A 14,929-nucleotide genomic window follows, 5' to 3' on the forward strand; every position below is an offset into this window, starting at 1 on the left:
CCCATTTGTCTATCTCTGTTTTCACTTGCTTGGCCAGTGGTGCTCTTTGAAGATACCATTAGCTGCAATGTCATGGAGGGTTTTGCCAACCTTGTCTTCAATGTCCTTATGGATTCCAGTCTGATGTTGAGGTCTTTAATCTATTTTGATCTTACTTTTGTACATGGTGTTAGGTAGAGATCTGAATCCACTTTTTTGCATGTAGCTGTCCAGTTATGCCAGCACCATTTGTTGAAGAGGCTTTCCTTGTTTCACTTCACATTTCCTGCCCCCTTATCAAAGATTAGATGATTATATATTTGGGGGGAAATGGCAGTGTTTTCCACCCTGTTCCATTGGTCTGTAGCTCTACCGTTGTTCTGGTACCCGCTGTTTTAATTATTACTGCTTTGTAGTAGAGTATGAGGTTGGGGAGGTTGATTCCTCCCATTTTCTTTTTCCCAAGAAAATTGTTTTAGCTGTTCGTGGGGGCTTATTGTTCCATATGAATTTCAGGAGTGTTTGCTCCATTTCTTTGAAGAATGTCATGGGTATCCATGTAGGGATCACATTGAATTTGTACAACACTTTGGGGAGTATTGCCATTCTGACAATATTAATTCTCCCGATCCATGAGCAGGGGATGTCTTTCCATCCCCTGCTTTTATTTCTGGAAGTAGAATTATGTAGTTTTCTTTGTACAGGGTTTTGCGTCCTTAATTGAGCTGATTCCTAGGTACTTGATATGCAGATCAAAACAACAATGAGATATCATTTTAGACCACAAAGACTGGCCCATATCTAAAAGAACAAAAACAACAGGTGTTGGCGCGGATCTGGCGAGAAAGGGACCCTCCTTCACTGCTGGTAGGAATGCCTACTGGTTCAGCCCTTTTGGAAAACAGTATGGACAATTCTCAAAAAATTAGAAATTGAGCTTCCATTTGACACAGCAACACCACACCTGGGAATATATCCTGGAGAGGCAAAAAAGTACAGTCGAAGTGACATCTGCACTAGTATGTTCATTGCTGTATTGTTCACAATAACCAAAATTTGTAAAAAACCCGAGTGCCTGAGAACAGATGACTGGTTAAAGAAACTTTGGTACATCTACACAATGAAATACTATGCAGCTATTAGAAAAGATAAAGTCTTTAAATTTATATACAAATGGTTCTGCATAGAAAGTACCATGCTAAATGAAATGAGCCAGAAAAGAGAGGAACAGACATAGAAAGACTGCACTCATCTGGGGAATATAAAGTAACAGAATGGGAGTCGAACACCCAAGAATAGTTGAGATAAGTACCAGGAGGTCTGCTCCACGGCTTGGAAGCTGGCAGCACCTGCCAAGGGAAAAGACAGCTCAGATAGAGACGGGAATGCCAAGTAAAGGATGTTTGGAAGACTTGCTTGGGATACGAGATGTGTGCTGAAAGTAGACTATAGACCAAACATGATGGCTATTCAATACCTGCATTGCAAACTACAATACCCTAAAGGAAAGAGAGAGCAAAAGAAAAAGCCCTGCCACTGAGGTGGGGTGGGGGGATAGGGTTGGGGAGTGGGAGGGCTACTGGGATCATTGGTGATGGAGAATGGGCACTGGTGGAGGGATGGGTACTCGATTATTGTATAACTGAAACTCAAGCTCAAAAGTTTGTAAGTCTACTAAGACACACACACTAAACAAAAACAAACAAAAAACAAAACCAAAAACAAGCACAGATTAACTGTCAGCAAAGGACTTGGGTTTAATTCCTACATGTCCCTCATGTCCTAGATCTCCCCTAATATTTCCATCCTTCTTTATGGTCTGAACTCTTATCTGATGTGATTTTTAGATGGCACCATTTTTCACCCTGTAAATGTAGAGTTTGAGGAGGACCCACCAGAAAGACAAATTCACAACTTCTTATACATCTCTAATTACTGTTTTGCAAAATTAAATTCTCTTTCATGTTCTACATGCTTATTGGCAATTCACAATTTTTAGAGTTGTTTTATACAATTTCTATGACTTAAACATTGTATCATTCAATCACTTCATTAAAGCTCTTAATGCACTTCCTTTATTAGCTGAAGACCTGTTCTTGTGCATCTTTTAAATTATTGAAAGTTCTAAGGCCATGTATAATAATTGTCTTTTCCCAGGCAGTTCTTCAGAACTTATTGTAAAGATCATTCTAGGTAAATAACCATCGCTGAGATAGTTGTCCTCAGTTTCAAAGGATATCACTGGATACTCTAATATTCTGTTCATATCCACCTAAACAGTGTTTGAGTATTTGAGAATGTATATTTTACAAGGAGGAAGAAGTAATTTTATAGGAAGAACTATTATGTCATAAGACACTAGCATTTATTAAGTTTATGTTATATGGCAGATTATTTAAAAGTTCTTTACAATTTTTAGTGTAGTTAACTGCATAATAAAGTTTGAGATAAATATTACTGTCCCATTTTTTTTTTTTTTGCTTTTTGGGTCACACCCGGCGATGCTCAGGGGTTACTCCTGGCTCATGCACTCAGGAATTGCTCCTGGCGGTGCTCGGGGGGACCATATGGGATGCTGGGAATCGAACCTGTGTCGGCCATGTTGGCTGCGTGCAAGGCAAATGCCCTACCCACTGTGCTATTGCTCCAGCCCCTACTGTCCCATTTTTATGTGTTAAAAATCATATGAAATTAAGTGTTCCATCATAGTTCACACCACTGAAAAGAGAATAATATAAGCCACATGAAGTTTATAATTTTTTCTTTGTGCTATCTTTATGTTTTTAAACATTTAAACATAATTGTATTTATTATTTATTATTCAGTTGATAGCCTTTCTCTACTTTTATTGGTATATTATTGACAGATGACATTGTATAATTAATGTTAAGATATAAAATATGGTTGATTGGTACTTAGATATTGCAATATAATGACTACACCGGAGTTAGATAATAGCTTCAATACAATAAATAATAAGCATTTAGTTTCTGATGAGAACATTTTGAGATCTATCGTTTTAGCAAATTTTAAGTATGTGGTACAATTTTATTATCTTTAACCATAATGATGTCTTAGTGCCTTAATTTTCCAGATTATTATTCATCTTATAACTGGATATTTGTACCCTTTGACTAACATCTCCCCAGGCAGAGTTGGATTTCAAAACTGGGTCCTTGTGAATGCAACACATGCATTCCTAACCACTGAGCTATCTTCCTGGCTACCATCTTCAATTTTGAGAGGAAGCATTTAAAAAAGATTAGAACTAATTCCATAAGTATTTAGTGGAAGTCACAGTAAAAACAACTGGTCCTGGCTTTTCCTTTGTTGGTAGATTTTTTATAATTGACCAACTTTCTTGCCTATTGATCTTTCTTGCCTAATGATCTGTTTTCTAATTTTTCTGATTCAGTTTTATAAGTAGTGTATTTTCAAGAATAAATATCTACTTTTCTATGTTGTTCAACTTGTTGGCATATACTTGCAATTTTTATGTAATTAAAATAGTAGTCTCAATATCAGATTTACAGTGATTTTTTTATAAGACCACAGTGTCACTGTCATTGTCCTCCTGTTGTTCATCGATTTGCTCGAGCGGGCCCAGTAATGTCTCCATTGGAGACTTTTGTTGTTACTGTGTTTGGCATATCGAATACATCACGGGTAGCTTGCCAGGCTCTGCTGTGTGGGTGAGATACTCTCGGTAAGACCACAGACAAACTAAAATTGGGTTTTTCTCTTTGATCAATCTTAAATATATGTGTGATATTAAATTGTCAAATATCAAACTAAATTTATCAAGAAATAATTAAGCACATCAATATCTAATTAAGATCAGTTAAAATTTTTAATTTAGTTTATCTTAAATTGTTTTCCTCATTAATATAAATAAATAATATAAATATTATTTACCAATTAGCACAGATGAGTCATATTAATAAATGTTAACAGTTAAATATTTCTTATTTCATTCCCATTTTAAATTAACTTTTTAATAAAATATTACTAGTATGTTGACTGTAATACTTGAAATCAAGCTGTGCTGACATAAACATGCTATTTCTCTTTTGAAACAAAACAAATGAATATATGTAAGGAAACTTCTAAGAATACTCATGTGCAAATTATTGCTCTATTAAAACAGTAATTCAATTAGGTTTGTATATGATCTGTACCTCAGGAACATAGAAATAATCATATGTGGATTAAATTTGGGGGGCTGTCACACCTGGTGATGATCAGCGCTTACTCCTGGGTTTGCTCTCAGGGAACATTCCAGGTAGGCACTGGAGATCATAGGGGATATCAAGGATTGAACCCCTGTCGGCCTCGTGTGAGACAAATGCCCTACCACCTGTACTATTGCTCAAGCCCCTTAAAATTTTTAAGTAGTTATTGCACTTTCACTATTGTTAACTTCTGGTCAAACAATTCAAGACCATTTAATTTAATTTACATGCACAACACATACTTGGAGCATCACGTTGTAAGCAAGTCGTTACATGGGCATCTTCTTGCTCATGCATACTGGACTTCCCAGAGTGCACATCAGACTCTCCTGCCAACTCTTGCCAGATAAACCCCACCCAAAACCATGACTCTTCATTGGTCATAAATTAAGTTTTGTGCGTTTATTTGAAAAATAAATTAACCAGTATAACTTAAATTATGTTATAAAAAGATCAAATATGTACGAACGAGCTCTCAAAAGTTTATTCTTTTCTTTATTTCTGCTTTCACCACTCTCCTAGTTTTGTTCAGTGCATTCTAGTTGCACCCCACTCATCATCATTCCCGCACTTCCTGAAGAAGGTGTTGCCTCCTTTGAGAAGCCTTAATCAATCTGTGGCTGAAAGTGGGATAATGGTATTCCTTACTACTGAATGACTATACAATTTTTTTCTTTGAGATCTGTTAGCACTTGGTTACTATGTGCTCTGATTATTATGTGCTCTGATGTTCATTATTATTATCCATAATTTTTATATCTTCATTGGAGTTAAGCTCTTTATCTGTGAATAATAATAATTTTATTTTTCTTTTATTACCATTTTTTTGCTTAAGGTATGTTTTGTCTGGTAAAACTATTTTCCTTTTGATTTTCATATACATGGAATAGTTTTTTTCATATTTACTTTGAGCCTATTTGCACTTAAAGCTAAAGTGGGTCTCTGCTATCACTATCACTATCACCCTGTTGTTCATCGATTTGCTCAAGCGGGTGCCAGTAACGTCTCCATTCGTCCCTACATGTGCTAGTGTAGCCTGATGGCATATTGGGGGCTCTTTTAGGCTCAGGGGAATGAGGACCATCATTGTTATTGTTTTTGATATATCGAGTATGCCACGGGTAGCTTGACAGGCTCCGCTGTGTGGTTGGGATACTCTCGGTAGCTTGCCGGCCTCTCCGTGAGGGATGGAGGCTTTGGGGGCAGCCTCTAATCACCTTTTTAGGTGTTTCTAGTCAGGCATATATGCAGGCAAGATACTCTTGGTAGCCTGCCTGGTTGTCTGAGAGAAAGAACTAGAAAATAAGAGGTCTAGCACTTCCAGGAGCTTGGTTTTATAATTTCTGTATCTTGGCCACTGATGGGGTTACACAGCAGTTGGCGGGTATAACTGTCTAGCTATTGGAAGATGGGGGATCTGGGTGGAGGAGGCCCAGTCCTGATCTGAGCAGGCTTGGAGATCTCAGCCCTGGGTCTTGCACACCTGGGTTCCTCTGCCGGTTCCCTCATGTGTGAGGCTTGCTCTAGCATGTGGAGAGTGGTTTCAGCATGGCGGTGGCTGGGTCCCAGAGGTCTTCAGCTGCCGGGACTCTGCTCAGAGTGGAGAGGGAAACTCAACCTGCCCCCCTCTAAGGCCTTTTTAATCAGAGAATTCAATACATTTACACTTAAAGTAATTTTTGACATGTTAGAACTTACTAGTGCCATCTTAGTGTTTTCTGTTTTGTAGTTCTCTGATTCTGTTTTTTTTTTACCTTATTGCTGCATCTTTTTTGTAAATTGGTGATTTTCTATCATAGTATGCTTTGATTTCTTGTCTTAATTTATCTGTACACTATGCACAATAGTATATTGTAGAGTGACTGTAGTACTGTAGCACTGTCCTTCCATTGTTCATCGATTTGCTTGAGCGGGCACCAGTAACATCTCCATTGTGAGACTTGTTACTGTTTTTGGCATATGGAATGCATCACGAGGACCTTGCCAGGCTTTGCCATGCAGGCAGAATACTCTCAGTAGCTTGCTGGGCTCTCCGAGAGTGGCAGAGGAATCAAACCTGGGTCGGCTGCATGCAAGGCAAATGCCCTACCCGTTATGCTATCGCTCTGGTCCCATAGAGTGACATAGATTGACTACTATGAATTTTTGTTATGGGATTACCACAGGGCTTACATATATAAAACAAGTGATTTAATGTTGAGAACAACTTAATTTTGATTGCAAGCAAAAGTCACCCTTAATTTCACTTTTCATGTTTTAATGATAAAAATTTTATTTTTTATTGTGTACTTAATTATAAATATAGTAGTGTCAATAGTCATTTTGCAGGTCTCACAAGCAGTGCTCAGGAGCCCTGCTGAGCAGGGTGGTTCAATTCAGGGCCCAAAATACTTTGCTACTATGGCCCTGCAGTGCTCCGGGATTATCTGATCCATCCCACTTATACTTGAAGACATCCAGATTCCCAATTCATCGTGATGCTTTGAGTGACCATGTGGTATTGTCTCTAATTTAAGGTAGCTGCTTATTCTTTAATTTTTAATCACTACTTCGATATTTATCAGTATTTTCTCAAACTTTCTGTACATTTACTTGACCCATGCTTTTTTCCCATTATGGCAGAATTCTTTAGCTTCTGTGTATTCTCTTTATCTTACAGCACAGCATGGATGCTGCTGGAAGGGTCTCTTTGACTTTCCTGAAGTAACATGACAGGTCCCCTTTGTGGTTGCTCTTTCCCCTGTGTACATTAGGCTGCTTTTTGTGCATGCTTCCTGTCTACTGAGCTTGCTCTTGTCACTGTTGTCAGAGGTATACACAGGAAGCCAGTACAATAGTTGAAGACAATGTGGGCTGTGCATGATGACTCTGCAGGCTAGGTGGAGGATACTTTGGCTACTTCCCTACTCCATGATTCATGACTAAGTTGCATAAGGGGGTTTAAAATGCAGTCAGCAGAAGGCATGCACCTTTAATGTTCTTGGAATCATAAATGCCACTTTTCCAATGACCTTCCTGTTTGAAGTCCTGAAATTCCAATTTAATACACTAAATTCTGTGAGAGATAAATAAGCTCTCCCAAATAGAATAGGAAGCCATTTAACTATTCAGTAATTCATTTGCTAACCAGCTCTTGAACTCCAATAAATCACAGGTATTCTCATTTATGATTCTGTTTGTTTTGACCACATCTAGCTGTGCTCAGATATCACTCCTAGCAGTGCTTAGAGGACCATATGTAGTGACAGGAATTGCACCAAGGCCAGTTGCATGACCCTTAACCATTGTACTCTCGCTCTAACCAAGAGGCAGTCTTATTTATCTGTGTTTGCTGCCTATGTCTTTGAACTTAACTCTAGCCTTCATTACTATAAAGGGATTATATTAGAAATAGCCCTTGTCTCTTGGTATGTTTTTCTCAACCCAAGTACCTCCACACCAATAATAAATAATTATATCTCTATTATTTTTTAGGTTTTAATTGTGATAAGTCTCCTCCTTGGGTAGGGGGCATTGCGATATTCTTCATTTCATTCTTTATAATCGTTGGATATAGTATACATATGAATAACGGAGGTATGTGATATCAAAAATGTGAGGATCTTCTGCAAATTGTGTCCTTTTTCAATTATAGTCTCTTGATAAAATATTCAGCCAAATAATATATATATGTTTACTTGAATTTTGAATATTAATAATACAAAGTTATTCATCTGCCTGCCAGAGAAAGAAAAAATACTTTCGGTCCAGTACTTTGTGTGTGTGTGTGTGTGTGTGTGTGTGTGCGCGCGCGCGTGCGCATGTGCACTCGTGCCAAAAATCCAGATATCTCCTCCTAATCAAATATACCAATTCTTCACATACATTAAGCACAGAGGAAGCAAAATTTCAGTATATCTTAAACTTGGAGTATCAGACTTAGAAAGCAATGCACAGCAGAGAAACACTTTTCAAAACGACCCAGTCTACACATATAACATTGCCAATTCCACAGTGTTCGTGACCACCTGGAAATAATTCTCTTTTTTAGCTCTTTTTAGGGATGTCACAAAAGTGTTAATTATAAAAGTTCTGGGATATCTGAATCCAACCTATTTGAAATGTGCCCTCAGCACTATTTTTGCGGTTCCCATGAACATTATATAAACAAAGCAATGATTAGTACAGTAAAGAGTATTTTTGTTTTTTGCTGTACTGATGAATGAACTCTGAGCCATCACTGACAATACCCCTATCCATAGTATAATATTTACTTATTAATAATTTCAGTTACTTATTTATTACAAGCTGTAATGCCCTCACTCCTGTACAACTCCCATCTGAATTTTGGGCTGGAGCAATAGCACAGCAGGTAGGGAGTTTGCCTTGCATGCACCTGACCCGGGTTTGATTCCTTCATCCCTCTCGGAGAACCCGGCAATTTGCTGAGAGTATCCAGCCCTCATGGTAGAGCCTGGCAAGGTACCAGTACCGTATTTGATATGCCAAAAACAGTAACAAGAAGTCTCACAACGGAGACGTTACTGGAGCAAATCAATAAACAGGAGGACAGTGCTACAGTGCTCCAGTGCTACTTCCATCACAGAGATCCTGTCGATTCTATATGGCTTTGCTTCTTCAAGAAGCTTCAAGAAACCTGTAGCACCAGATAAAGAAGACAAATGCATAATGTGTTCATCTGTCCTTCAGACTCTCAGCACCAAAAGCAAGTGTCCTATTTCTGGAATGAAAGGTTGGGTATCTTGCGCTTTGCAACCACCTTATAACTTTACCCCAAATACACTCAGTTCCAGGATCATTCACTTTCTACATAGCCCAGCCTACTACTCCTTGACTCTTACAGGAATCCAGAATACGAATCAATAGGACCTTGAAAAGTAAATCAGTTAGTAATCTGTAATCATTCTCCTTTTTCTTGCTATGACACTGCTTTTCCTGTACTTTCTACAGTTCCTACTTCAGTACCATATACACAAATGGAAAATATGTTGCTGGAAGATTTAACTGTGATCCTGTATATTCTGATAGTCTTCATTACCATGATTATTTCCTTCATTTACTTTAAAATCAGAGGTAAGAGGAATGAGAAGTGTGGTGATTCAGAAGTCATTATACCTCTCACTGATATTCAACTTCCAAAGGAGTCACCTTTCCTGTCATTGTGAATTAGTAGAGAGAGAAAGAAACCAACCCATGTCCTGCATGAGACTATCTTCACCTTCATGAAGCTCCAGGGTTTCTGCAGTTATGAGTTAGGGCTATGTCTCAAATTCAAGAAACAGTCTCACTGATGACTTCACAACTGTGACAACTCTCAAGTAAACTTGAATACTTGGCTCTTTAATTAAGAAGCAGTCAGTAATTTATTAAGCTTTTCCAAAGCTAAGGTGCTTCCTTCTATTTTGATCTCAAATTCAATATAAAAATACACTATTAGAGTTTTCTCTTTCAGATATTTGTAAGTGTCCATAGTATATAGGAAAGAAACATTTCTGAAGCTATGCTCACAAGAGGGCATGCATATGACTCATGTCCATAGATGAAACTCCTTGATTTATTGCGCAAATTTACTTTCCTTATTAAAATGAGAAGTGGAGAAATTATGATTCAGAAATAAGCATTTTAATATTTGATTGTCACATTCTACCAGAAATTCACGATCTAAGAAATTTAATTAAAAAAAAACTCCGTTCTAGAAATCTTACTTTTAGTTCTTGGAAACCTTTCAATTTAAATTTTCAATAATGATTAAAATTCTTTTCTTTTAAAACCAGATTTGCCAATGCTTTGAGCTGAGAAAGGTTCTCAGAAACTGATTCTACTTTTAAACATTTTTCTTTAAAATGTGATATTGGGTGTCAACTTTCACATAGCTCTGAGCACTGTTAACAATGTTGGAAAGTATTTTGAGGGATCCATAGAAAGTTTAACTTTATGAACTTGACATGATGTACTTCTTTTTGATTCACTGTCACTGTCACTGTCACCGTCCTCCATTGTTCATTGATTTGTTTGAGTGGGCCAGTAACGTCACCATTGTGAGACTTATTGTTACTGTGTTGGCATATCCAATACAACACGGATAGTTTGCCAGGCTTTACCGTGCGGGCTAGATACTCTTGGTAGCTTGCTGGGCTCTCCAAGAGGGGTGGAGGAATCGAACCCGGGTTGACTGGTTGGCCTCGTGCAAGGCAAATGCCCTACCGCTGTGCTATTGCTCCATTGTTATCCAGCTTTTTGATTCAGAAAATAAAATAGAATTTTTCAGAGTAAAAAACTTCACAAAATACAACAGTATGTTTTGGTAATTGATTACAACAATAGGCACTTGCATACAGCTGAACCTGTTTCAGTCTTCTCACTACATATGGTCCCCCAAGTACTATCAAGCATTATTACTGAGCACAGAGTCAGAAGTAAGCCCTGCACTGCTGTGTATAGTTCAATCTCCACTCAAATAGAAAATCACTGTCACTGTCCTCCCATTTTTCATCGATTTGCTCAAGCGGGCCCATATAACGTCTCCATTCTGACACTTGTTACTGTTTGGCATATTGAATACCTCACGGGTAGTTTACCAGGCTTTGCCATGCCAGCGGGTTACTCTCGGTAGCTGGCTGGGCTCTCCAAGAGTGGCGGAGGACTTGAACCCTGCTTGGCCGGGCTGTGTGCAAGGCAAACGCCCTACCCACTGTACTATTGCTCCAGCCCAAATATAAAATAAAAATAAAAACTGGATAGACATACGTACACTACTGATTACAAGAAAGCTTCCATCCCATGGAGAAAACGCAATTCCGTGGTGAGTTATGGAAAATCATTATCACTGCACTGTCCTCCAGTTGTTCAATGATTTGCTCGAGCAGACACAGTAACGTCTCCATTGTGACACTTGTTAGTGTGTTTGACATATTGAATACGTCACAGGTAGCTTGCTAAGCTTTGCCCTGAGGGCGAGATACTCTTGGTAGCTTGCTGGCTCTCTGAGAGGGGCGGAGGAATCGAACCTGGTTGGCGGGCCGGCTACGCCTAAGGTAAATGCCCTACCACTGTGCTTTTCTACCTACTTTATTGTTTTATTATTTTATTCATTGACACTTGGTTTTCTTTGTGCTTCCTATGAAGAGCTGCCAGGTATTGAGGTGGTCAATTTGGGCAAACAAAACTGAAAAGTAACAGTCAAGCTTATATCCCTTATTGTTAGGGAATAAGAGGCCAAAAGAGAGAGTAATGCAGGCTCCTCAGAGTTCTGCTTTTTTTCACACACTATCTTTGGGCTAGAGTCAAGAGACATGCAGCAGAGGTTGGGTTAATTGTGCCTTACTAAAATGACACTTATCATTTTATGATCAAGGTCAGGAAGGGGACAGAAAAAAAATGGAAAAGTAGAGACAGAAAAAAATATTTTAGTCTATCTTCTCCTTCCCTCCTAAGACGAAAGGGCTAAGCATTAATGACTGAAAAGCATCTCAGCTGAATACCTTATTAGGGCGACCTTTAAAGAGTAGTACCTGGACAAGGAAAGCCAGAAATGCACATGAGAAAGTCGTCCTGGAGTCCTTGAGTACAACTACCTCTAAACTCTGGTAGGCATTGGATGTAGACCAAGTCTTGTGTTGAATAGACAGTTTCCACTTCAGAGGACCTGCTGGGTAAAGACTGTCATTCTCTATGCTTAGACATAGGGATCAATACATAGGACTTAGGCTTTGCATCACTGTCATCATTACCTATTCCAATGTTTAGAAATAACTCACCCCATTGAGATTAAACAAATGTAAAAGACAAGTATGTGCTTTGTAAAAACAAATTTATACTACTCATGCCTAATTTTGGCTACCAAGTAAAGCAACTTTATCACTTTCATCGTATCCATAGCTGTGAAATTAATGGTAGGGAGAAATAACAACAAGCCTATAGCCAGGTACTTCCATTTATGATCTGTAGCACTGTCTGTAGCACTGTCCTCGCGTTGTTCATTGATTTGCTTGAGCGGGCACCAGTAATGTCTACATTGTGAAACTTGTTATGTTTCTGGCTTATCAAATATGTCACAGGTAATTTGCCAGGCTTTGCCATGCAGGTGGGATACTCTTGGTAGCTTGCCAGAGTCTCCAAGAGGGATGGAGTAATCAGACCTGGGTCGGCCGCGTGCAAGGCAAACACCCTATCTGCTGTGCTATTGCTCCAGCCCTTCATTTCCATTTATGATAGTCACATTTATATATTGATCTATAGGAACTAAGAGAGACAGTCAAAGGGAAACTTAGCTCTCTCACAATGAAGCTGACCAGAAAAGCTGAGAAACAGGTCCTATTTTCATTTACATGAGGTTGCAAGATTATTTCTTGATTGTGTTGCTTAGTATCCCATAAAGATCATAAAAGAGTTGTTGTAATCAGCCAAAGATCTTAGCAATTAATTTTTAAATTTTTCTCAATTATATGAACATAAAATCTGATGATGCATTAATTGATTTAGATTAAGGATTATATGAAAGTGTGAACTGAAATGACCCCAATTCATTCTTTGTATATTTGCATACTGCTAATATGGCATTGCTAATGTTATTATTTTATAGTAAAAACCTCAGGACAACATGGCCAAAATTGAAAAAATAGTCAATATATAAATGTAAATCACTCCTATAATGAAGTCTATTTTATGTGAAAAGGACAAAATCATTTTTCAAATACATAAACTACAATTTTTCTTAAAATTGTCTGTAGTTCTCCCAACTTTCTGTTGGGGTTGTTCTTCTTCCAGCTACTTACATTGTACCACTTCACTGAAGGAATTTAACTTTTTTCATATCGAATATTTCAGTTCCACATCTCATATTCCACAGTTTTTCAGGTCTCAGCTCCTTTTCCCATAAGAGGCCACCAGAAGATGTACAAGAATACTAAGAAAAACTTGAAAAGAAATATGTAGATCCACTATAACACTGTATCTTTGATGTTCCTGTGACACAAGCATCAGTTTGGTTACATCACATTTTTTTCAAGTAAAGAAATACAACAGATATTGACTTAGGGTATCAGAGTTATAAGATTGCAAAGAAAGAGAAAGATAAAAAGAGAGACAACATAATTTTGATTACAGTTTCATCTGGCCATCCATTTATTTCTGTTGCAGATATAATATACAAATAAAATTCAGATATTTTCTGAAGTGCTTTTATTCTTTGCAGGCCCACTCTCTGAAGAAGCTTTCCTTTCATTGACTTAGACAAGCTAATTCAAGTTAATGAATTCTAAGTAAAAGTTTTTTTCTCCTGACTTCCAAAGATGTCTTTTATATCTGAGAAAATCAGCTTGTTCTCAAATACGTTACCATTACAACTATTTTGCTTTAGTAATATTTATAATGAATTATAAATGAATTTATAATGCCTGAAAACATTTTCTTTCCTTGACAGAGTTACTAAAAATGTAAGGAATTGAAAAGGCATCCAAATCTCTTCTGGAATTCTTGATAAACAACATTGGAACAACATGCTAAGATCTCAGGATAAAAGAGCTGATATCCCACAATTCTACAGACAATCAATAATTCCCATATGGGATGGGAAATGCGTGCTGAAAGTAGACTGTAGACTGAACCTGATGACCACTTAATACCTGCATTGCAAACTACAACACCCTAAAGGAGAGAAAGAGTAAAAGGGAATGTGCCTGCCACAGAGGGTTGGGGGAGGAGGGAGGGGGGAGAGGGACACTTGGAACACTGGTGTTAGTGAATGGTCACTGGTGGAGGGATAGGCTCACAATCATTTTATGACTGAAATGTAAACACAGAAGTTTGTAAGTCTGTAACTGTACCTCACGGTGTTTCATTAAAAAAATCATAAAAATTTTAAAAAATTAAATTAATTCCCATATGGAGTGCAAATAAAATATATTTGTATATTCAATTTGCATCCATTTTTAGTTCTTAGATTTATATCAGTAATTTAATGTCATAGCTATAGATGATGTCATAATATCATATCTATTAGAAATTAAGAATGTCAATGAGAAGACAGTGATGCTTAAGTCCGATGCTTAAGAAAGTTGATTAAATCATCGTGAAAGAGAAGTTTAAAACACAGGGATGCAAAAGTCAAACTTATGTTACTTATAGCCCAAAATGGAAAATATATTAACATAATAAAAGTATCATTTAAAAGAAATTAGTAGGAATAGTTACTTACAAAATAAAGATAGAACATATATCAATTTTTTCTAAAATTTCTTGCAAAGTACATATATACTAGTTAGAAATTCTTAAATCTATGAAGAAAATGCAAATAAAATGTAAGGAAATGCAAATAAAATGTAAGGAAATGCAAATAAAATTATCTTCATGGTTTATCACAATTTTTCTGTCACAACTCTAATTACAAAAGGAAGAAAAGGTAAACTCACATGTAATCCTAAGGAAAACATGTAATAGCTTAGTTGTTGATGTTGGTGACTGATAACTTCCCATGGTAACCAATCTTGTTGGTCTTGTTGACTCACTTAATTCCTGTCATGCTGAACAAACATTTTCTCTGTTTGCTTATTTATATAATTTTATATGAATCTCTATGTCACAACTCTGATTAAAACTGGCACAATTACATATCAATTGCAGAAAGATTAGTTCTAGAGAAAAACAAGCTTATGAGGAAGAAAAAGAAGGAGGAGGAGGAGGAGGAGAGAACAGGGGAGGGGAGGAAAATGAGTGGAAGG

The 14,929-nt window shown here is 37.4% G+C and overlaps 1 protein-coding gene across 1 annotated transcript in view; it reads left to right on the forward strand.

Annotated features, from left to right (window-relative positions):
• The window catches only part of LOC130031013 (selection and upkeep of intraepithelial T-cells protein 1-like), a 53,193-nt gene extending 43,191 nt beyond the window's left edge, over nucleotides 1-10,002 (forward strand). Inside the window, exons 7-8 of the mRNA XM_056122225.1 lie at nucleotides 9,162-9,284; nucleotides 9,986-10,002. Of these exons, the coding sequence (XP_055978200.1) occupies nucleotides 9,162-9,284; nucleotides 9,986-10,002 (140 nt within the window). The remainder of the gene's footprint in view (nucleotides 1-9,161; nucleotides 9,285-9,985) is intronic.
• The last annotated feature ends 4,927 nt before the right edge of the window (nucleotides 10,003-14,929 follow it).

This window comes from Sorex fumeus, unplaced genomic scaffold, assembly GCF_029834395.1.
Source record: "Sorex fumeus unplaced genomic scaffold, SorFum_2.1 ptg000045l, whole genome shotgun sequence".
In the NCBI taxonomy this organism is placed as follows: Eukaryota; Metazoa; Chordata; class Mammalia; order Eulipotyphla; family Soricidae; genus Sorex; species Sorex fumeus.